Raw genomic sequence first — 21457 nt, 5'->3', positions numbered from 1 at the left:
AGAGTCTTCAAGCCCTGCTGAGGATGAGCTGGGCCCCGAGGAAGGCAAGGCCTGCCTGGCCACGCTCAGGCGCTGAACCCCGGACTGGGCTTCTCCACATTCCGCCCCTGCTCCTGCAGGCAGCTGGGTGTTGGCCTTGCAGGCTCATCCCTGGGTCCCCACACAGTAAGATGTATTTAAAAATGGGGGCAGGGTATGAGAGGCACACCCACCAGCCGTCAGGCCTGGGCTGCTGGGTCCTCAGAGAGAGGAAATTTCCTTCTCTTATTTATTTTCCACATCCTTGACTTTGAAAGCCAAGCTGGTGTTGATATTTACCTTGGCTGGGCCTCCCTGTCTCCCCGGGCCAGTCTCATGTAAACATGATGTTCCTTCTCTCGGCTCAGCTAGCATTGAGGTGGCCTTTTGCAACCAGTTCTAGGAATTCTGAAAGTCTGGAGGCGTAAGTTCAGGGACCAGCCCCCCAGGGAGCCCAGGGTACGAGAAGCCTGAGGGCCTCTGTGCTGGCCAGAAAGAGTGAGCTAGCCTAAGAGGCCAGCGGGCTGTGCCTCCCTCCACTTTTCCCGGTTTCTGTGGGGGGATCCTATTTTCCCCATGTTCACATTTCCCCCCACCTCAGGTCAGACTCAGAAGCCCCAAGCTCCCCAACTATACACACCGAGACAGGCAAGATCTGGCTGTCTGCACTGTCCTGCCCAGGCGCCCACTGGGGCTTGGTAGGGAAAAGGCTTAACTGGCGAGGCAGCCAGTTCTTTAGCATCTGGGGCATGTGGCTTTTCGTCTGGATGGCACCTGGACCACAGTTCACATGGATGATGGAGCACACCACCTGGGGTGGGAGCCTATGGAGATGGGACGTGTGTGCACAGGCTGGCTGGGCCCCGTTCAGCAAGCCCATAGCCCAAGTCCCTGACCTCAGGGAGCCTGCCTTCCACAGAGCAGGTGGACAGTAAGGAAACCATTAAAAAGGTGGTGATCTGGGGTCATGGTCAGGGCCACAGAAACAAGTGAGCAGGGACTGAGTGGGTCAGGGGTGGTAGCTCTGCAGGGGGTGCTGGAGAGCTGAGGAGGTCGTCGCACTCCCCGGGGCCAAATCCCGACTCTCCCCCCTGGCTCTGCCACTGGTTGCCTCATTTACCAGAGATCTCTTGGGCAAGTGACTTTATTTCTTTGAGACTTGCTTTCAATTACACAAGAAAAGAAGTTGTCAGTCTCTGAGTGACAAGGGAGTGTGTCACCTGCGAGTGGAAGCCATTTTTCCTTTGGCCTGTTGACACAACTACACAACTCTTGAGCAACAGCGGGCAGCACCGAGCCACTGAACACGCTGCTGAATGTCTCCCTTCTCCATGCAGATCTGGGACATGAGTGACGACGAGACCGTCTGACGCAGCCCGCCCTCACGCGGCCACCTTCTCCCCGGTGCCTGCTGGGGGCTTTCAGTGGCCGGAGCAGGATTGCCACCCCAAGACTCGTGACTCTGGGCCCTGCATCCCTCTCACCTTGCCGGTCCCTCTGCCTCCGTACCTTGAGGACTGGGGCCCTCCCTCTGCTGCCAGGAGCTTCCGGTGCTCTCCAGTTCTCATGCTTCCTGACCTCACCAGTTCTGAGCTAAATAATAACCTTGGCTTTGGCATTGCCATCAACCTGGGACTTGGTTCCCTCCGCGCACAGTTCTTTTTTCTGGTCGTCACAGTGTTTGTTTGATAGTCAAGATCCCCAGGACCCTTTCCACCTTGGCCCCCCTCATGGGGTGACAGGGCGGACTCGGCCTAACAGACTCCATGGGGAACTGACAAGCCAGCTTCTCCTGGAGACCATGTGGGGCTGCACTGCAAACCCCACCCCTGCCCATCTGCCGCTCGGCCCAGCCCTCCCCTGACACCGCTCTGCCCTCCCGGGGGGCCTGCTGGTGTCTGCCCGAGGCCCTGACTCCAGTGCGGGGTGGCGGCTGTGTGTCTGCCTCCGTCTGTGGCCAAGTGTCCAGCGGGCAGTGAGTTTCAGGTGGGCCCTGCCACGTGTCCCTCAGGCTCGGACTGATTTTTCATCCTCAGTCTGCACACCTGCGACACCCACAGAGGTGGGTGTGGGAGCCTGAGAGAGAGGAGGTGCCCTTCCCATGCTTTTTGCCCTTGTGGTATCACCCGTAGTCTCCAGCCTGGAACCAGAGTCAAAACTAGATTAGAGTTTCTATAGGTTAGGTTTTAAAGGATGCTTCTCACCAAGTTAAAGTCAGTTTTCCAGTCGATCACGGTGTGGACAGGGGCGCCTCTGCAGACAGGCTCAGGGCTGCTGTCGCTCCAGGACCCAAGGTCACACGTACAGTCCATGGTTTAAGAGCACTTTATTATTGTTCTTAAGGCTACTTTTAAGTACAAAAAAAAGATGGCCTGCCAAACCTTTTTTTTCTTCTTCTTCCAGGAAAAACAGGCCACAGAGAATGGTATATTACAGATTTACAAACACGGAGAGAACTGTCTGAACACACTGCAGACGGCATGGCTCTGTGAAGAACGCACTGTGCTCCTCCCGAGGCCGGGGAGTGTGTCCTCACCCAGTGAAATGTCTGGTTCCTGCTCCCCGTCTGCCTGAGGCCCCCCCAGGGTGCTGCCTATCCCAGATAGGCCAGTGAGTGCACCGGGGACCCGGGCGTCAGCACCACTGTCCCCTCCCACAGCCGTGCCCGCGTCACTGACAGAGCTGTCCGAGGAGCCGTTCTTCACAGAGCCCGCCGGCAGTGGGGTGGTTTCCTGTGGCGACGCTCAGTAGCCTGTAGCAATAACAAACTAGTGGCTATTAAGGCAGATGCAGTGTTCTCATAGAATAACTGTGTTCCTGCACTTTTACAGACAAATCTACGACGAAAAAAAGATCAACTTTTTTTTCCAAACAAAAAAATATGAATGATTACAATAGGAACGGGAAAAATTAAATAGCTACATATCATTAACAAATTAATTGTTCTTCAAAAAATACCTACAAATTTCTCTGTACATTCTTTACGCACAGCGTAATGATGGTCTTAAAGTTACCTATATAAAAAAAGTGTTCTCAACGATTTTTCCTACAGAAAATACAGGGGCCCGAACGCGAAAGCCTGGAAGCCCAGTTAAGGGGGAGTGAAATGTGTGCAGGGGCGAGAGGACAGGGCTGTTCTTTCCCGTTTCCAAAGACCTGCAGCCACCCTGTGGCCACAGCAAGAGCCAATCCTCCGACCTTTTCACCCAGCGCCAATTTTCAAAATGAACCAACTGACCTGTATTTTTCTCATATGGAAAACCAGCCTCGAGGGCTCCCACGAGCCCACAATTCCTTGTGGGCGAATGGTCACGCCAGCGTCACCTGCCCAGGCGACGCCAGGCCCTCTGGTGAGCGAGGCTGGGGTGCAGCCCGGTGGAGGGGCGGGGGAGACACGTGCGTTTACCGAAAAGAGCAGCAGCTGTTGAACGTCCACAGCTGTGTCTGTCATGCTTTCTTCTTCACCTAAGTTCTAGTTAGTAGCTATTACTATAGCAAACGATAATAAATGCAGTAACAACTGTATAAAGTCAGAGGAATGTATACTGCCTTGGCCCCGGCGTACGAGGAAGCACACAAAATAGCACATCACAGATTGTCAGGAATCTGCTGTTCAGCCAAGAGAGCTAAAGGGAGAGTTTCTGCATGGAGGGTAGTTGGTAAACACAAATCCCAACTCCCCTGGGAACTAGTAATAAGCAGACAGGGGTGCAAAAAATAAATGATGCGGTCAGCCTGCAGCAAAAATTCCAGCATCCTACACCACGGCTGACCGGTGAGCGACTCAACGCCCTTCGTCAGGGCCTGCCCGGGGCCGCCGGCCCCACACTACTTGGGAGCAACATGAACATCAAATACAAATCTTAGAGTACAACTGTACCAGCAGTAAGTATATCTAGGACTGTAACTGACAAAAATAGACTAATTCTGAACAGAAGCTAGTAAGTATTAAGGTTTGTGTTTACTGTCTATACAATTAATAGAAACCAGCTATTTTTCTCCCTTAAAACATGCATCACGTTTAAAGCACTACGGAACCTCCAACCTCAGCTCTAGCCTAACAAACTGCAGTGTTCAGAGAAAGTAAAATGCCCGTGATTGGTGGAGTCTGCAGTCCGGTTGCAAGCACCTGAAATCTAGAGAGAAAGACCTATAACCTGTATGAGACTTCCCCTTCCAAAGCTGTTTTGTCTAAATTTAAAAAACAACAAAAACACACAAATGGTCAGAAATGTCATCCTTAAACCCTTTGTTTTCAGCAGTTTGCCCTCAGAGTACTAGCATCTCACATAGAGTTGTCAAGCAGGCAACTCTAGTCCTCCTCCAATAGTGCAAATCAGACACAACAGTCCTCTGTTCTCTTCAAGTAGACGCACACACAAGCACACGCGTGCGGGCTGGACCGAACGAGCCACGGGAGCTAAGCCACACACGCCCCGGTCTCAAGAAGCAAATGGAAAAGCACAAAGCGTCTGGGTCACCAATGTCATGGCTTGTGACTGAGAAAGTGCGCGCCATGGAGTCCCGGCCCTGCGGGGCGGCAGACCTGCATCAGAGGTTTCTTTGGTAACTGAGGCAGGAAGTTGGGATGCTACGTGAGACGGGTGTTCCACATGCCGTTCCTGCTGTGGTGTGTGAGGGCCCTGGCGTACGGATACCAAGCAAGCACAGAAACAGAACAAAAATCCCACTGACATGGTTTTTGCGAATAAACCACCCCTTCCCTCCCCCCCACCCCACTCCCACAAATTTTTTTTGTTTTGTTTTGTTTTTTTTAAGCACTGACTGTTCAAAGCTCAGGCAAACCATGCAGATTGACATCTTGCTCGAGGATGGTACTCCCTTCAGGAGACCACAGACGGGGAGTGACTGTGGCTGACCATGTGGGCAGAGGGGCTAGCAGACTGGCCCCTGCGTGAGGCTGACTCGGGGCTGCTGGCCGCGCCGTCCTTGGCCGCCTTGATCTGAAGCCACGTGTCTCCCAGGGCTTTGGCGAAGTGGTCGTCCACGGAGCCTGTGATGGACACCGAGTTGGGTGCCGGCTCAGGCTCCTTGTAGTTCTTGCCCAAGCTCCTGCGGAAATGCTCCTCTACCACGGGGTCGCAGGTGGTGGTGGCTGTGGGGGAGCAGGGCAGTGGTCAAGGCCGGATCTGAGGACAGAGGGCTCATCTCCACCCGCTTAGTTGGGCACGTCTCAGCCAGTAACCTGGCGACACGCCTGCCGCCCCGGGCTAGCTACGAGCTCAGAGAGAGAATGGTGCTCAGTGAGGGCAGAGCCTATTTTTTACCCCAGCCAGAGAAGGACCCAGAAGGGCCAGCGTGTGTCTTCTCCCTTTCCCACCCAAGGCAGGCACAATGCTAGGGGTTCCCATGTACAGCCTGAGATGGAAAGAAGCAAACACCACTAGCAGTCGTGTGGACTGAGGAAGCCCGAGCCCACCCGGCCACCCCGCCCCCGGGACACTCACAGCTCGGGGCCCTCCGGTAGCTGGCCGGGCCGGCCACACAGCCACTGTGCGCGATGGGGCAGTGGGAGAGGTTGCAGTTGCGGGCGCTGGCAGAGGCGCAGGTGATCACTGAAGGCCGGTTCTGGGGAGAAGAGAGATGGCGTCAGGCCTGGGCTCCCCCAGCCAGGGACCCTGGCCCTCAGACACCCGCCACACTGAGGCAGGGGCGCCCCTCGCCCCCCCCCACAGCTGGGTACTTATCCTGCCTGGAGAGCCAAGTGCCACCCACCACCTCGGCACCCGAATCCCCTGTTGCTGGAGCCCAGCTCCTGCAGGCAGGACCCTCCCCAGCACCCACCACCACTCTGCTGTGAGCTGTCCTGGAGCCCCTCTGGACTGAAATCAAGTTGAAGTCCAGCCCACCCGCAGCCGCCTACTTCAAAACTGGAGTCCGTGCTGAAGGGTAGCAGCGAGTCCAGAGGGAGGGAGCCTCCGCTGCTCCTGCGATGTCGGTCCCCCTGTGGGGGTCCCTGGAGCAGCGGTCCTGTCTTCCCAGTCTGTGCCACTGCACCCCAGAGGTTCTCTGAGTGACCCTGTACCCGTCAGACATTCGGTTTCTGCTCGGCCCAAAGCCAGCTTAAGTTGGTCTTTATTACAAACTCACAAATGATGGAGACGGGAATGCAGGCAATACTCCTACATCCGAGCATGTGACTCACACGCATACCGCCCCCCCCCAGTCTGCTCTGCCGACACTCTCCTTCCCCACGACCACCATGCTGTCTGCCTGGCAAACTCCACTCTCCTTTAAAGCCCTGTTTAAATACCATCTCTGTGACCCGACCCACCCCACCCCAACTCAGTAAGCAGAGCAGCCTTTCCAGGTGTACCCGTAAGACACCACCAGCACCTGCCTCCTCCTCTAGAGCCTGCACACTCCAGCACGGGGACCAGGGCGAGTTTCTGGGTCACCACACCTTGGTGCAGTGCCTGGGGCCAAAAACATGTGGACCAAACTGAGTTTCCTCAGGGTCCAGCCAGGAAAGGTTTCTTCCGCTAGCCCTGAGGACAAGGGTGTGTGCTGAGTTCCGAGACAGTGAGGAACTGGTTAAAGGGCAGTGTCAACAGAGGGGAATCAGGCTTGCCCACCTTTAAAGCACGGGTGGCAAACACAAGGCCTGCAGGCCGAATCCAGCCCTCCACTTTGTTTTATCCGGCCGGGCACTTTATTTCTCCCCAGCAGCAGCACTGAGCTCCTTGCCCGTATTTAAGGAGTGGTTACATTTATACAACCCTAAAATTACATTCGGCCCTTTGAAGGCAACCTCAAGGCTGATGTGCCCCCCCACCCTGTGAAAATGAGTTTGACACCCCTGCTTTAAAGAGTCGCTTAGTGGCCAGTATAGATACGCAAAAGGCCTCCCATCAGACCTTCCTGTGACGGGAAGTGAACAAGGATAAGATGAGGAAGGAGGCACAAAGTAAGGATCCAGAACCAGACTCAGATCAGCAGGGGTCTGCCAGGAACAAAGGGATTTAGAAGTTTCGTGCTTTTCCTTGGACGCCTTGTCGGTGGCCTAGCTGTCTATAGCACCCTTCCCCCCCACCCCACCCCTCACATCTTCAACTCACCCCTCTGCCCTTCCCTTGATATACAAGACACCTGAATTTTTTGCCTTCTTAAGATAGATGTGAGAATTAGTTCTCCCATCTTCTGAAGCTAGGCCTTTTCAATCAACAAACTTTTCCTTGCTCCAAAAAAAAAAAAAAAAGACAAAAACATGTTCTGTGATAAAGATATGAATCTAGTAGGAACTTGGATTAAATTTAAGGGCCTGGCCCTCGCTGGTGCGGCTCAGCAGACTGAGCACCAGCCTGCAAACTGAAAGGCTGCTGGTTCAGGTCCTAGTAAGGGGTGTGTGTGTACAAGAAGCAACTGAACAATGTTTCTTTCCTCCTCTTTCTCTCTTCCCCTTCTCTCTGAAAATAAATAAAACCTTTAAAAAAATTTTTAAGCCTTAAGGGCTTGGGCTTGGGTCTAACAAGAAATTACACACATCCAAGATGGGGAAAATGTGGCTTTGGAGCAGCATATGAAAGAAAGAAGAAAGCTGTTAACAGTGCACCTCAGCAGCAGTGGAGATGGGGCCACCACAGACAATAGCGGGCAAAGACGCTGGGAGGTGAGAATGTGGCTGTGAGGCCAGGCAGACCCACAAGGGCCTGCAGCATGCCAAGCTCCCTTGTGTAAGAAACAGGAACCATGGCACCTGACCAGGGGCTGGAGGACCCATCTCCTGGGACGAGGGTGTGGAAGCCTGGGCCCTGGTCACACACAGGAGCCCTGCCCATCAGGTGCTGCTTGGACTGCACCTGTAGGACAGCCTACAGCTTGAAGCCTACCTCTCAAGGGGTCCCTGAGCCCACGATCGCCTCACCTCCCCTCCCCTCCATTGGGAACGTGCCCTCCACCCACAAGGTGGGGCTAAGGCAGCCATGTTCACCAGCGACCTTGACCCTTGTGCAGGTTGGAAATCTGACCCAGGCTGGGTGCCAACTATTCAGCCTGACTCATAAGAGATTCAAGTTGATCTCAGCAGCTGTGGGGCAGTGGCACAGTGGGACAGCCACACCGGGCTGGCCATGTGCATCTCAAAGCAGAGACCTGGACAGGCACAGAGCCAAGGGAGGAGAGTCCTGTGTCCTTGCCCGCTCTCCCAGGCAAGGACCAGCCCTTCCTTCCTCAGCCTGGCTGTGCCCATGACCTTCCCAATAAAACTCCCTTTTGTCCTTAATGCAGCTCAGACTGGTCGCTGTTCCTCGCAACCAGAGTCCCGACCAACGCAAATATCGGAGCGTGGGGATGTGTTTGGGGGAAAGGGTTTTGGAAGATGAAGAAATGCAGAGTGTCACAGGCTGGATTCAGGGAAACTTAGACTGAAGAATAAAGTCGACATCCAGCCTTATGTCAGTGCTGCCCAAAGGCGGGCAAGGCCAGTCCAGGAGAGAACGTGGCTGGTCCTAGCTGGGCGCCCAGCAGGCAGAACGACCCACTGATGTGCAGATGCTGTGAAGAGGTTCCAGCAGCACCCCTGGCCTCGCATCACCTCGCATCGCCTCTGGGACGCCGAAGCACACCCCTGCAGGCATGCAAATGGCTACTGCCTGGGCACCCTCTCCTCCCCACCCCCAAACCCAGGCTGCAGTGCGGCCAGCTGAGCTCTTCTGGGACACACCAAACACCTTCCTCTCCCGAGCTCAGGTTCCAAGTACCTTAACCAGAACTCTGGCTGAGGGCAAGCTGGGCCTCGGCGCCACACACCCACCTGAAGCCTGCCTCGTGCTCCAGGTGGTGGTGCTTGTGAGCCCACACGGCCCAACACCCTTCTCCCAAATGGGGGAAAGGAGGCCAGAAAGAGGTAACCTGCTGGAGGTTACACAGCGAATTAGCAGCAGGGCCAGGCTGAGAACCTGTCACTTAGCTCCACTCACACCTTGCCCCACCTGCTCTGGCTGCCCTCGGGAAAGAGCGTCACTGTGAGAACAGTCCAATGTCCACTATACCTTGGGTTTTACTGTTTAATCTCATCCCGTCTCTCCTTGTTTGCTGCTGCCCGAGGCCACCCTTCTTGGTATCTTTCGTGCCTTCCTTTGGAACACTCCATGTCCTCAGAGCTGCCATTGCTAAAACCTAAAGTGGGGTGGCCCTTTCTGCAGCCTCCCCAGACGTGCCTCTCTGGGAGCGTTCCAGTCCCAGTTCCCAGAGTTCTGAGTCACAGTTCCCAGCACACGGAGGAAGGCTCCCCTGCACTGCCTGTCCTGCCCGCCTGCCACACAGCACTCCGCTGCTGCGCCAGGAAGCCCCCGCCCTGCCCCACTTCCCTTGCTCCCAGCTGTGGGGGGGCATGCACACTCCCCCCAGCAGCCGTCCTGCCTGCTCGCAAATGAAACAGAACTCCCGGAAGTGGGTCACTGTCTCTGAGCTACTGCAGAACAGGCACTGTGCTGTGTCACTCATCTGTGTCCTCGGCACAGCACCTGCTGGCACAGAACGCAGTCAGTGTCCGTGTGTATCTCAGGTTGTAGCGGGCTGTCCAGGCCACACCATGCTGACACAGGAAGGAGCTCAAGGAACAGTTACCGTGTAAATGAAACCCGTGTTGACCAGCAGTCAAGGCGAAAGTGAGACAGGTTAGTAAGAAGCTAGGAAAATTCCTTGGCAGGTGGAATAGGGAAACTGAGACAGACAGCTGAACACGAAGGCCGAGTGATTCACAGCCGGGTGCAGGGGGTCACCAGGCAGAAGGCCCCAGTGCATGGAGTGGCAGGGGACAAAACTGGGGAAACAAGGGCCTCCCCCCCAGGGTAACCTTTCCTCCCTGGAGCTAATGCCCAGGCTTCAGTTATATTTCAGCTCCAGGCCCAGGAAAGCGGCAAAACCAGGTAGGTGGGTGACACCAGGCCCAGCCGCTGTGACTAAAGACCCCCTGCCCTGGGGCTGGCCAATCAGGAGACCACGACCCTGAAAGGGCCCACCTGGAGAACCCTCCCCCTGAGACCTCCCCTAAGATTCCTGCCTGCAAGAGAGAGAGAAAAGCCTCAAGACAAAGGACCCAACAAGCACGCTCTCCCTCTGGGAACAGCCAGCACCATTCCCCTTCCCATCTTCTCCCCTGCTTTCCCCACAGGCACGAGTCTCCTAAACTCTAGGCAATGGGCAGCTGGCAGCTTGTCCCAGGCCAATCCCCTGAACCTGTCCCCAAGGGCCCTTTTCTCTGACTTCCCAGTGAGCTGAGGCAGCCCAGCCCAGGCTCTCCTGTTGCTTCTTCTATGCTAAGTCCTTCCTTGCTTCCCTGCCCCCAGCTTTGTAATAAACGCACCCCCTCAGGCACCTGGACTCGTGCTGTGAAAACTTTCCTGCACGAAGTCAAGAGCCCACACACTACAGCTGGCCCTGGGCAGACCCCGCTCAGGGCCAGGCCCCTGTCCAGTAACAAGAGGGCAGGCCAATAACCTCTTTACCACTAACCCCAACCTTAAATTAAAGCTCAGGTCAGTGGCCACCACACTGGGGAAACCAGAGCCACTGTGCTCATCCCAGGAAAGCTGTTGGCTTGGTTCAACAGCCACTTGCCAGGAATCTCATAAGGACACAGGTGAGAGAGTTCAAGGTTTTCTCACTCTTAGAAAACCTGCTCCCTGGCCCCACTGCACAGCCTATAGGTGGGTGCGGGGAGGGAGGGGGGAATCTCTGCTGGGGTAGGATTTTAGGATAGGGATGGAGAGACCACAGTAAAGAGGGCCAGGTCACTATCTAGGAGTACACCTTTCACAAAGCAACTGACTAAAAACCAACCAAAATATCCTCAAACTCCTTCTCAAGCTGACGAGCAAGCAGGGCCCACCAAGGGCCACCCTGTTCTCCGGGAGGCACCGGAGCTTCCTCCCCGGCCACCACGGGCTCAGAGAGGAAACTCCCCGGGGACGCCCACCGTCCTCCTCCCTGCGGAACTCCAGCCCTCCAGCCGGCGGTGGCAGTAGCCAGAGGGCTGAATTCCCTGGATCCTAGAGACAAATTCCTTTTATGCTCAAATCACCTCCACTGAGGCCCCTGCCACCCCAGAGAGCAGTCCTCTCCTCACACACTTTTCCCTTGCTGGGCCGTGAGCTCCTTCCGGGCAGGAACGTGCCCCACACACACCTTCCCATACCTCCAGGGCTCTGCAGAGAGCCCAGGGCCTGGTCAGTCCTAGTCACGTTCAATAACCGAAGGGCAGGGATAACCTGGCCCCCTGTTCTTATCAGAGTAAGTGGCTATTAATGGCTACATTAATAGTTAAAATACCAAACCATGGTTAATGATTCGATTACCTCTCTCCTACAGACTGAAACTGTGAGTGCCTGTGTCTTGCTTCACTGGCTTCAAGCACATTCCCTTCAACATACAGGGGCGCATGACTTTTGTTAAATGAATGAATGAAACACACAGGACTACGATGTCGGGCTCCAAGACCTGAGGTGCAACCGCTTGTCAGCCTTACTGAGAATCACAGGCATCTGCACAACCTCTGCCAACGCGCGGGTCTGCCCACAAGCAGGCATTACTAAGCAGCCCAGAAACATGCCAGGCAGTAGTGGCTGGGCCGGGGTGCGGCTGGCCCAGGCAGAGAAGCCGTCAAAAGCCCAGCCTCGGGCAGTGAGGTGGCCTTGGTGGTGGGGCACTTGGTGGGATGCATCAGCACGCCTGGAAGCTGAGGCCTGGCGTCCGGCTGTGCACAGCGCATCCTCAGCAAACACCAACCGAGGACCTGTGAGGTCACAGACCGCAGAGGTGCAGAGAGAAGAGCCACGGGCTCATGCAGTGATTCCGAACCTCAACGCTAATGTCTCCTCTTATATTTCCTCAGGAGCCCCATTTCCAAGACCTCTTTTTCCTACCAAGCAAACTGTATTTTTAAAATAACTTAATTTTCTTATTTTCCTTGAATGAAAAACATCCCTATCTGCCAATCACAGGTTTCTGACCAGCACGAGCTAATAACCACTGTGACCACTGACTTCACCCCAAAGCAGAGCGACCCGACATTTAACTTTGCCTGTGCAACATCACAGGGGACAAGGGCATGGCCCGCCGTTAGGGTCGTTAACACTGATCCTAATAAAAACATAAGTGAGGAAAACAGCTGAAAACACACACAATCTAGACCAACCCTATAGCAAAGAAACTAAACCCCAAAGATGTTAAACACCTTGTCCATGGCAGTCAGTCCTAGGAGGCGAGGCCCGGCAGATCTAGGCAGGCATTAAAATGTGAGGTCATATGTAGTACAAGGACCCCTCCTGCTGTCACTGCTACCGCGCCCTTGCCCGGAGTGCAGAGCCAGGGCTGGGGACGGACTTACCCACCACCTCTTACCACTTCCCTCCCGGCTGCCGCTCGGTGCCCCGAGCCCCAAACCCACTACTGGCCACCAACACAAGCCGTACTGGACAGACATACCTGCTGCCGCTCCACTGGGGTCAGTGTGGGCGAGATGCCTGTCGGCCTGCTGGCGTCCATGCTATTCTTGGTCAGTGCAAGGGGCTGCTCCATGCTGAGGCTGGGGAGGGACGTGTACAGGTGGTTCCCGTGCAGGCTCATGGTGGGGGCCACAGCCCTCTCAATGGGGCTGCGGCTGCGCTCCCGAGGGTCTTTCCGGCAGTCTCCATTGGCAGTCTTGTTCCTGGGGAAAAAAAAAAAAAAAAGAATCACTCAGGTGGGAATACCTATATCTTGCGAAAAGCAAAGAGGATGTGGCCATATGCCAAGCACTTCACACAGATTATTTCATCTAATTCTTCACCTTGCTGTGGGTAACTATCATCACCATCATCCCCGTATTCTGAGGTCCAGGTCAAACAGCCCACCGACCTGTAAGTTGAACTGGGACGCTAACCTGGGCTGGGGCGGCTGCAAAGCCCTGCCGTGCCGGGAGGAAGTGCCTTCCTCAGGCTCTGCTCAGCAGCCTGCCCGTGCAGGGCACGCACCTATCCGAGCACTTCTACAACAAACACCAGTTGCTCGGAGCTGAAAGGACTAAACTAGGTGCTCAAGGCCAGCTTGGTTTGACGAGGATCTGCCATCGGTAAGGATGGAGATGACGACAATAACCCAAAGTGACCAAAATGATTCTAAGTGCTGGGTTGTGCCCCACAGGTATTATTAGTTCATTCGACCTTCTGAGCAGCACTAACAAGGAGATGCAACACTACCCCCTTCCCAACGACGAAACTGAGACTCAGAGCAGTGACGCTTGCTCTGGCCACGGAGTGCGTGCCCACAGTCCTGTCTGGAGGGCAGAGAGCCTGCACGCAGCTCCGAAAGCCAGAGGACACCAGCAAGTCACCTGCGTTAGCAAAGTCCAGAAGCTGGCACCCACAGAGGCCCCAGCTGTGTGGAACACGGACAGGATGGAAACACCGCCCGCCCCTGCACTCCGGTGAATCTATTCTAAGGCAGTATCACCACTGCACCTATCAGAGGATGACACAGCCCTGGTCATGGCACGGTGGGGCCGACAGAGGACCACAACGCTACTCCGGGAGGGGCCCAGGTCCTTCCTCCTCCTCATTTATTCCAGGGTTCTTTCTGCCTTGAGTCCCAGCCCCTTAAACCCACCATGTTCTCTGGATGCCAGAGCAACTCTCAATAATGAATAAGTCTTTTAACTAAAAATGTGGTGGATAATGATTTCAGTGACTTTTCTTTAAGAAATGCAAATTATTCTCTGAATTCTCAAGTAGTCATCCTCCTGTCTCAGCAGACAACCTATTTTATGGCAGAAAAGCCCGAGAAGCCCAAAGAAGCAGCAGACCCTGCAGCCACCTCAGTTGTCTGAATGAGATGATTTAGCAATTTTGCGTGTGTGTGTGAGAGAAGAGTGAGAGAGCACACACGAGAAGCCCGCCTTTTTAAGCTGCAGACTCACATGCACCCTTTCTACGCAGCTGCCCCTCTAGTGACATCCTGTACAACAGGCTACTGAGACACTGAGACAATCCACCAAACCTTACTCAGATTTCCTGCTTTATCTGTATTCATTTCAACACAATCTTTTCATAAAGCAGATCCAAATGCACCAAGCCCTTAGTTGCAATTTTCAGCAACTCCACACTGTCGGCGGCGGCCACCCTGGCCCCTCCTCCTTCCCACTCTGGTCCCAACCACCTCTCCAGCTTTGTCCGGGTTCCGTGCCCCCCCCCGGCGTCGTGCTCAGCAGTTACAACAGTCTGCTCGGCGTTCCTCAAATAAGACGCCCTCATGCCTCTAACTGTACATGTATCCGCCCCCCCCCCCCGACACACACACGTGCACAGCCAGCCACGCCTGCAGCTTTCAGTGCCGTGCTCTGGATCCCGAAGTGCCCCACGCCAACCTTCAAATAGAGAACCCATCACACCATCGTCAATGATTTCTGTATCTAGATGCACACTTCCTAAATTAAGTAACTGTCTAACCGCTGGAACACAGGTGGCAAACACAAGGCCCTCCAGCTTGTTTTATCCCGCCCCGCACCTTGTTTCTACCGGGCAGCAGTGCCGAGCTCTCGCTTAACTGTAAGGCGCAGTTACAGTTACACAGTCCCAAAATCACCTTCGGCCCTTTGGAGGCAACAGTGAGGCTGATGTGGCCCCTCATGAAAATCAGTTTGACACCCCTGACCTAGGCTGTACAGCTGAAACTAATATGAAATAATACTGAATGTCAACTGTAACTGAAAAATAAAATTTAACAATTTTCTTCTAAGTTTGGATAAAGTAAAATTTTAATGTTTGACGAGATACATGAATTGCTTCCCTGACACAATATTCTCCCCCTGCTCCCCACTAAAACACTGAGGTTTCTGAAGGCCACTTAATGAGTGAGGCAAACTCAGGGAACAGATTACCGGCTTCTCAGTCAGAATTCTCCTCTGTCCGATTCAGACTGCAGTGTATTCGACCAGGGTTAACCGAGTCCCTATTTTGTGTTTTACAGAAAGTGAGGCACAGCCCTGCCTTCTCCTGGGGTGCAGGTGAGGTAGAACACACCAGAGAAGCTGGTGGGAAGGAGTCAAAGGATAAAGACCCCCCTCCCACCCCGCCCCCTGCCAGCAGGAAGGAGCAGCCTACAGCTCACGCAGCATCCGTCCCCACCCAACACCACGGTCACCCCCAGGACAGACACGCAGCCCACCAGTCCCCTGTGCTGACACCCACGTGGCACCTGAACACCCGCAAACCGGGGCACGTGCACTCCCTCGTCTGAGCCCCCAGAGGCTGACCCGAGTGAGCCCGCTGGATCGGAGACCACGGTCCAGGGGACTGCTCAAAGACGGCGGTGAGCTGCCCAGGGCACACAGCCCACGGGGCAGTGCCCGCCCGCAGCTGCCGCCAGTGCTCCCGAAGACCCACTCTGCGCCCACACTGCTCGGGGAAGCGGGAGAAGGGGCTTCGGGGGCGAACAAGAAAGGCAGTCAAGGAAAAACATGACGCGGCGCGGCATCACAGAGCAGGCGAAGACGCTGAAAAAACACCCCAAACCTCTGAAGAACTCGCTGGTTAATTTTAGTAAAATTATACATTAGTCACATTTCCAGCTCATTTTCCCAGTTCCTGGAGCTTACAGACAGACATTGTTTTCCATGCTCCCCCGAGTGAATCATACCCCGGCTCTGCAGCTTCCCCCAGCACCGAGTGCCCCCACGGCCGGCAGCCCAGACCCACGCTTCCTGCCCGGGGGCCGGGGGGCCTCCGCGGAAACACAGCCGTGGCCCCGTCGGGCCTGAAGGGCTCACGGGTGTCTGGACCCCGAGGACCACCGATGTCACTGCGGCTCCAGGGCACCCTGGCCTGTGCTCACACTCATCCTGGGGAGGGCATTTCCCCTGCCAACGGTCTTAGGCGAGAGCGTGGACACACGGTGGTGAGAGAGAAGACACCTGCTCCACTGTCCTCCGAGACGGAGCGTTCCAGGGGACAGACGCCACGCTGACCGGTCCGCCCTCCCGGAGCCGAGGAGAGAGACATGCCTACAACAGTGTCTGGAGATGCATCACCCAGATTCTAAGCCGTGAAACTGAAAGAATCCATCACATGAAAAAAGGGCACAGCACCCACTGGATCCTCATTAAATGAGACGCCCCACCCACCAGAAGCTCTGAGTGGAAAGCAAACCCTCAGGAAGGTATTACGGTGCGGACATGCTCAAGCCCTGACTGAATTCTACTAACTAGGGACGGCTATTAACTGAACCAACGTGAGCAGGAGACATTGTAGTCAGCGCTTTCAAGGAAACACTCCAGGGTCCTCAGGACGCCGCACCGCAGGCACCTGGCGCAGTCCCAGGGCAGGTCCCTCGGCTCGGGTGAGTGAAGCAAGGACCGGTCCAGCTCTGTGTCTCCCCCGCCCCAGCTCCCAGAAGGCACAGAACATCCCCGAGGTGAGAGTTGGCTGCCGGACACCAGACCACACCCGACAGGAGTGAGCGGAAGGCCTGGAAGCAGTGGCGAGGCCAGCAGGGTGCAGGGGCCCGTGCCGGCCACCGCCAAGCCAGTCCCCCTGCGCTCAGCCCCCCCCCCACCGCCCCCGTGCCACTGCTGACATGAGTCTGCCCTCTGGGAACCTGCTGGAGAGTGACGAACCTTCACAGCCTAACAATGACGACGACAAAGTTGTTCAAGTGCCTTTAATTTTTAAAAGCTTCCTCAGAGAATATACTTAATGCCACCACACTGTGGCTAAAATGCCATGCATACTTTACCACAAATAAAAATGAAAACTATGTCTTTAATTAAAAATAAAAAGCACTCCATGACCATTACTGACGGAGTCCTCAGGTTTATGATGTGGACTGGCTAGGTGGCACGACCCCAAGTTTACAGGACAGAGGACCAAGGTCAAGCAGATAAACACTTCACCTCAGATCGGGATGGAGCGAGGATGTCACACACGCCTGGCCCTTCAGCTATGCACACCCAGGCCCCTACCACAGCCTCTGCCTCACCTCTGAAGCTTCCAGAAGGCTCTCCCTGACCCCCCAGACTGCAGGGACAGAGGTAACAGTGGGAACCTGGAGATGCATCAAAGTGCCAGCCCCCCAAGGCACACCCCTAGTTAGCCGTGTCTGCTTTGCTCTATCAATCAGCCAGCTTTGCCCACCCGTCCCCAGGGCCCCATCCAGCCTCCTCAGGGACAGAACACTCTGGGGGCCCAGGTCTGCAAGCCCAGTGCTGGGCACAGAACAGAGCACACAGCGGACATGTTCACAACTATTCATTGAATAAGTGAATTATTATTAAAGTACACAATACTATGTGTGAGTCCAATTAACAGACTCTGGTGAACGACAGGGCATTCAAGACATTTCAGAGGACGTTCCCAGCAGGAAAGACACTTTTTCCTGAAAAAGCAGAGTTTAGGGAACATTTAAACGTTGGGCATCAGACGTAGTGAGATGTTTTCTCCCTTTAACTACCTCCTCCAGGTTTTGCTTTCCTCCCCCCATTTCTAAATGTCCCCTAGCTTGTCCAGACCCCACGCACTCACAGGGATGCACGCACCACCCCCGTCTTTCTCCTGATGAGCAGGACAGTCCTCCCAGCCGAGCGAGAAGCTGCACGGCTTTGTCTGCAAAGACATCCTGGTCCAGCCTCATCGCTCCTCGGTACCAATTTCAGACGGGACACACGGGGGTGTGGACACCACCACCAGGATGCTGTGACTCAGAGGGAAGGCCTGAGTACAGATGACATTTGTAGGTGGAGGTGCTGGGAGGTGATGCAGAGACACCCCCAGGGCCAAATGTGGCAGGTTGTGAGCCGTGGGCAGGAGAAAGTGGGGAAACACCAGCACCCAGGGTGTCCCAGAGACTTGGAGCAACCAAGGGGCTCTCTGCTTCAGCGACAAGCACTTACTGGTCAGCAGTGAAAAGGGGCGAGGACTGCCTTTCCCTTAAATGTAGGGAAAGGTTGTGTTGCATAAGACAACTGTCATCACTTAACATCACAAATAATCAGGAGCAGTCACGCCCGGCAAAGGCTCCGGGGAGTGTGAAGGACACTGCAATGGGCTAACTTCACTGCTGGCACAGCTACCCCCGCCACGTAACCCCCGCCTACGAACTCCAACAAAGAGGGCAGCCCCTTTCCGCTAGCTCAGATGTCAAAAATCAACTCCACGGAACTAAGCAACACCGAATATGCTCAATCACGTGACTTGTGACTTGTCCCAGGAAGAAAAGCACGTATACCATTGCAATGTCGCCCTTAAAAAGTGGTGTCCAAAACCAGAACGCACTAAAAGTTGGGGGATCCCTGGGAGCCAACTACTCGCCTCGATTATATCTTCACTGTCCTGCATGCCAGGCCATGCTCTAGTCCTCACCACCTTACTAAGTCCAACACAAGGCTGCAAAACACACACCACCATACCCATTTTATAGATGAGTAAACTGGGGCTCAAAGACGCTGAATTATTCATCTGAAGTATAAAGAATCTAATTTATATTTGACTGGTTCCAAAGCCTTTCTCTTCCATTTTCCCTGAGAGAGGCTGAGAAAACTGCCAAGACCTGTGTACCTACCACCCAGCGCCGACAAACGAAACCGCACTACCGCTCCTGCTTCTGACCTCCCCTCCCCTTTCAGAGGAAATGCGGGCAGGGGCCTGAGCAGCAGAGCAGGCGACCCAGGTGCAGCCCCTCCTCCCGCCCTCCCCAGGCCCATGCCCCTGCTTCACCCAGAGGCAGCCGCTGGCCGGTATTTGAAGATATCCGTCCTATGTATGAATATATCGTTAAATAATATATAGCCCACTTTATGTTCACATCACAGTACCACACTGCATGTGCTGTTTCACCACCTCGCTTCTTCCCCCGCCCCAGTCCTGGGGCTACACCCATGACCTGACCCAGACAGCTCGTCTCCCCGCCTTCTTCGCCTTCTTCCCCTGTGCGCCACGCTGCTTCACACGAACACACCGGAGTTTGCGTGCCCACCCCCATGCGGACATTATTTGGACGATTGCTGGCTTCTCCTTGTTGCAAACAGCCCCAAAGTGTTTACATCCTTGCACACCCCTCCCATGCTGGGAGCAGGTCTCTGAGCGTCACTCAGAGAGAGACCTGGAGGTTACCAGCGTAACTACAGATCTGTTCACATGCTTATTAGCCACTCTACTTTCTTCTCTGGATTGCTTTTCATTGTTACGGGCTGAATTATGTCCCCCCAAAGATGCTGAAGTCCTAACCCCAAACCCCCTTCCTGCAAATGATCTCATTTGGAAATGAGTGCCCGCAGGTCACTAGGGTAGGCCCTCATCCAGTCTGACGGGTGTCCTCACGAAGAGTAGAAATGTGGACACAGTGACAGGCATGTACAGAGGAGAAAGGATGTGAAGACAGAGGGAGAAAGCTTTCTTTAAGCCAAGGAATGCCTGAGGCCCCAGGGCAGAGAGGCCTGGGACGGACTCACTGCCCAGCCCTCAGAGGAACCCGGCCCGGCCGGCACCTGGCTCTGGGACTTCACCCCCAGAATTGCAAGACTTCTGTTGTTTAAGCCGCCCCTGCCGTGGCACTTTGTCATGGCAGCCCGAGCAAACTAAGACAATTTCTGTGCTTTTTTTTAACTCCGTTGCTTTATACATTTTTAGATATTCTCCACACCCATGTTTTTCCTGCTTTATTTGTAGTAATCCTGTCCTCCAACTAAAAACATGTTAGTGCTTCCTCTGGACATTTTCAAAGAGGTCCCCAAGATCCATGGGCCCTCGGGTATCCCTGTCACGCATGCCCGGGGCATGTTTCCTAGGCACCGAGCGATGGCACCAGGAGTCGAGGCCAGTGTGTGCTTGGGGCCGGGCCTGCCAGTGAGAAGCTGGGGGGGGGGGGTGCCAGCTGCCCCCCGGCTTCTCCTCCAAGTGCAGTTCAGAAGCCAGGAAAGGACACCCCCTCACCCCCACATACAAGAGGGAAGCAGCTTGTTGGCCAAGTTACCATCCAAAACCTTTTGGCTCAGGGGTATTTGGGACAGATGAATGAAGGGATAAACCAGCAGAACTTTCTATCACTCCTGCATCGATGCGCCTGTCGACGACAAGCTGCCCAAGACCACAGGCCAACTGTGCGCAGTGCCCGCCCCTCACTCAGTGCTGTGCCAGCCCCAGGAGCACCCGCCACCACCCCCAGGGTGCGTGGAGGGAAACGGAGCTGAGAACCAGAATGCTCAGCCCAAAGTCCCATGGCTGGTACGTGGTGGGGCGGGGACTCCAACAGGCCAGCCCATCCTCTTCTGCAGAAACTGCCTGTGAGGGTTTCAGAAGTAACACGTGTCCGTGGTGCCACAGGGCAAGTCAACAATGCTGGGCAGTGTAAGAGGAGGCAGAACTGACTTAGACTCTTCTCTGTCATTGAGTCAAGGATTTCCAGTCGAACCCTCAGGAGTGAGCGGCACTGAATCAGCACCACCCAGGTGCCCATGTTCCTGCAGCCCTCGGGTCCCCTCCCACCTCCCTCGGGCCCCTCAGGCAGCAGTGGACCCTGAGGGGCGTCTGTCCGTCCGAGGAGCTCTCGGTGCTCTCGCCACTCCTGCCCTCCTTTCTCCACGAGGCTGGCAGGGGCCCCAGGGGAAGCAGGGCCTCCCTCCCCCTCGGGCACAGTGACTACGCACATCTGCACAAGGCACCCAGGGGCCCCCGGGAAACCCGACAGAGCATACAGAGTCACGGGGTGGTCACTTAGGTAAAACTGCCCAAATGTGAGCCTCAGAGATAAAACACTTTAAACCTATTTTAGTCAGCAACTTGTCTGAAACATCCTACAATTTATTCTTTCCCGTCTTGGTGACTCAGGATCTTTATGATAAACATTCTTTTCAGACGCAGAGCAGGAGGCCTCCAGGACAGGCCCGTGTGCTCTGTGCCAAGTCCCCTCGGGCCGCTCAGCTGCTCGTGTCCTTGGGTCAGCTCCTCACGTGACCGGCTTCCTCTCCTGGCTGACACAGGGCCCCTCCTGGAGTGAGTGTGTCTGCCACTGCGAGTGCCCTTATCTTTCCCTTCTCCTCACGGTGGGCCGAAAAGCCAGGCAACTCGGTGTGCTAGAATGATGCGTGAAGTCAGTACGCAGGCTCTGAGAGGGCAGGGCCTCCCACACCAGCTTTCCCCATCTCTGATTCCAGCATCCAGAGGTTTCATTTGCTTGGGAAGGTGAGGGCTTCCTAGGCCTGCTGCCTGCGGAGAAGCAGACTCACCCGCAAGGTCAGTAGCAGAGCAGAACCCTTACACGTTGCTGGGAGACTTGCATTTCTGAACTGCTCAGCTCTGTAAATAAGGTACCAGTTTTCTCTGACTACAACTGTCTGCACGTGCGTTCTATCGTTAGCTGAGACAAGGGGAAAAACTATAAAGTTTGAGAGAAGAGGCCGGCCCCGAGAACACGACTGGTAAAGCACCCCGTCTGCCCCCATGTTGGCGGCTGT

At 55.0% G+C, this 21457-nt stretch overlaps 2 protein-coding genes across 8 annotated transcripts in view; one reads left to right on the top strand and one right to left on the bottom strand.

Annotated features, from left to right (window-relative positions):
- Positions 1 to 4216, top strand: part of ATG7 (autophagy related 7) — a 284196-nt gene extending 279980 nt beyond the window's left edge. For 2 of the 3 annotated variants that reach the window (XM_036030797.1, XM_036030796.1), the window contains exon 19: positions 1356 to 1653. In XM_036030797.1, the coding sequence (XP_035886690.1) occupies positions 1356 to 1388 (33 nt within the window). In that variant the 3' untranslated portion in view covers positions 1389 to 1653. Of the gene's footprint in view, positions 1 to 1355 lie in introns of all 3 variants that reach the window. The other variant, XM_028518253.2, reaches the window with a different exon arrangement.
- VGLL4 (vestigial like family member 4) overlaps positions 2408 to 21457 on the bottom strand; it is a 151858-nt gene continuing 132808 nt past the window's right edge. For all 5 annotated transcript variants that reach the window (XM_028518257.2, XM_036030800.1, XM_036030799.1 and 2 more), the window contains 3 exons: positions 12466 to 12688; positions 5487 to 5607; positions 2408 to 5134 (listed from right to left, as the gene is read on the bottom strand). In XM_028518257.2, the coding sequence (XP_028374058.1) occupies positions 4863 to 5134; positions 5487 to 5607; positions 12466 to 12688 (616 nt within the window). In that variant the 3' untranslated portion in view covers positions 2408 to 4862. The remainder of the gene's footprint in view (positions 5135 to 5486; positions 5608 to 12465; positions 12689 to 21457) is intronic.

The sequence above is a fragment of the Phyllostomus discolor genome, chromosome 7, assembly GCF_004126475.2.
Source record: "Phyllostomus discolor isolate MPI-MPIP mPhyDis1 chromosome 7, mPhyDis1.pri.v3, whole genome shotgun sequence".
Lineage (NCBI taxonomy): Eukaryota > Metazoa > Chordata > Mammalia > Chiroptera > Phyllostomidae > Phyllostomus > Phyllostomus discolor.
The sequence above is the reverse complement of the archived record's forward strand: the minus strand, read 5'-3'. Positions and strand labels throughout refer to the sequence as shown.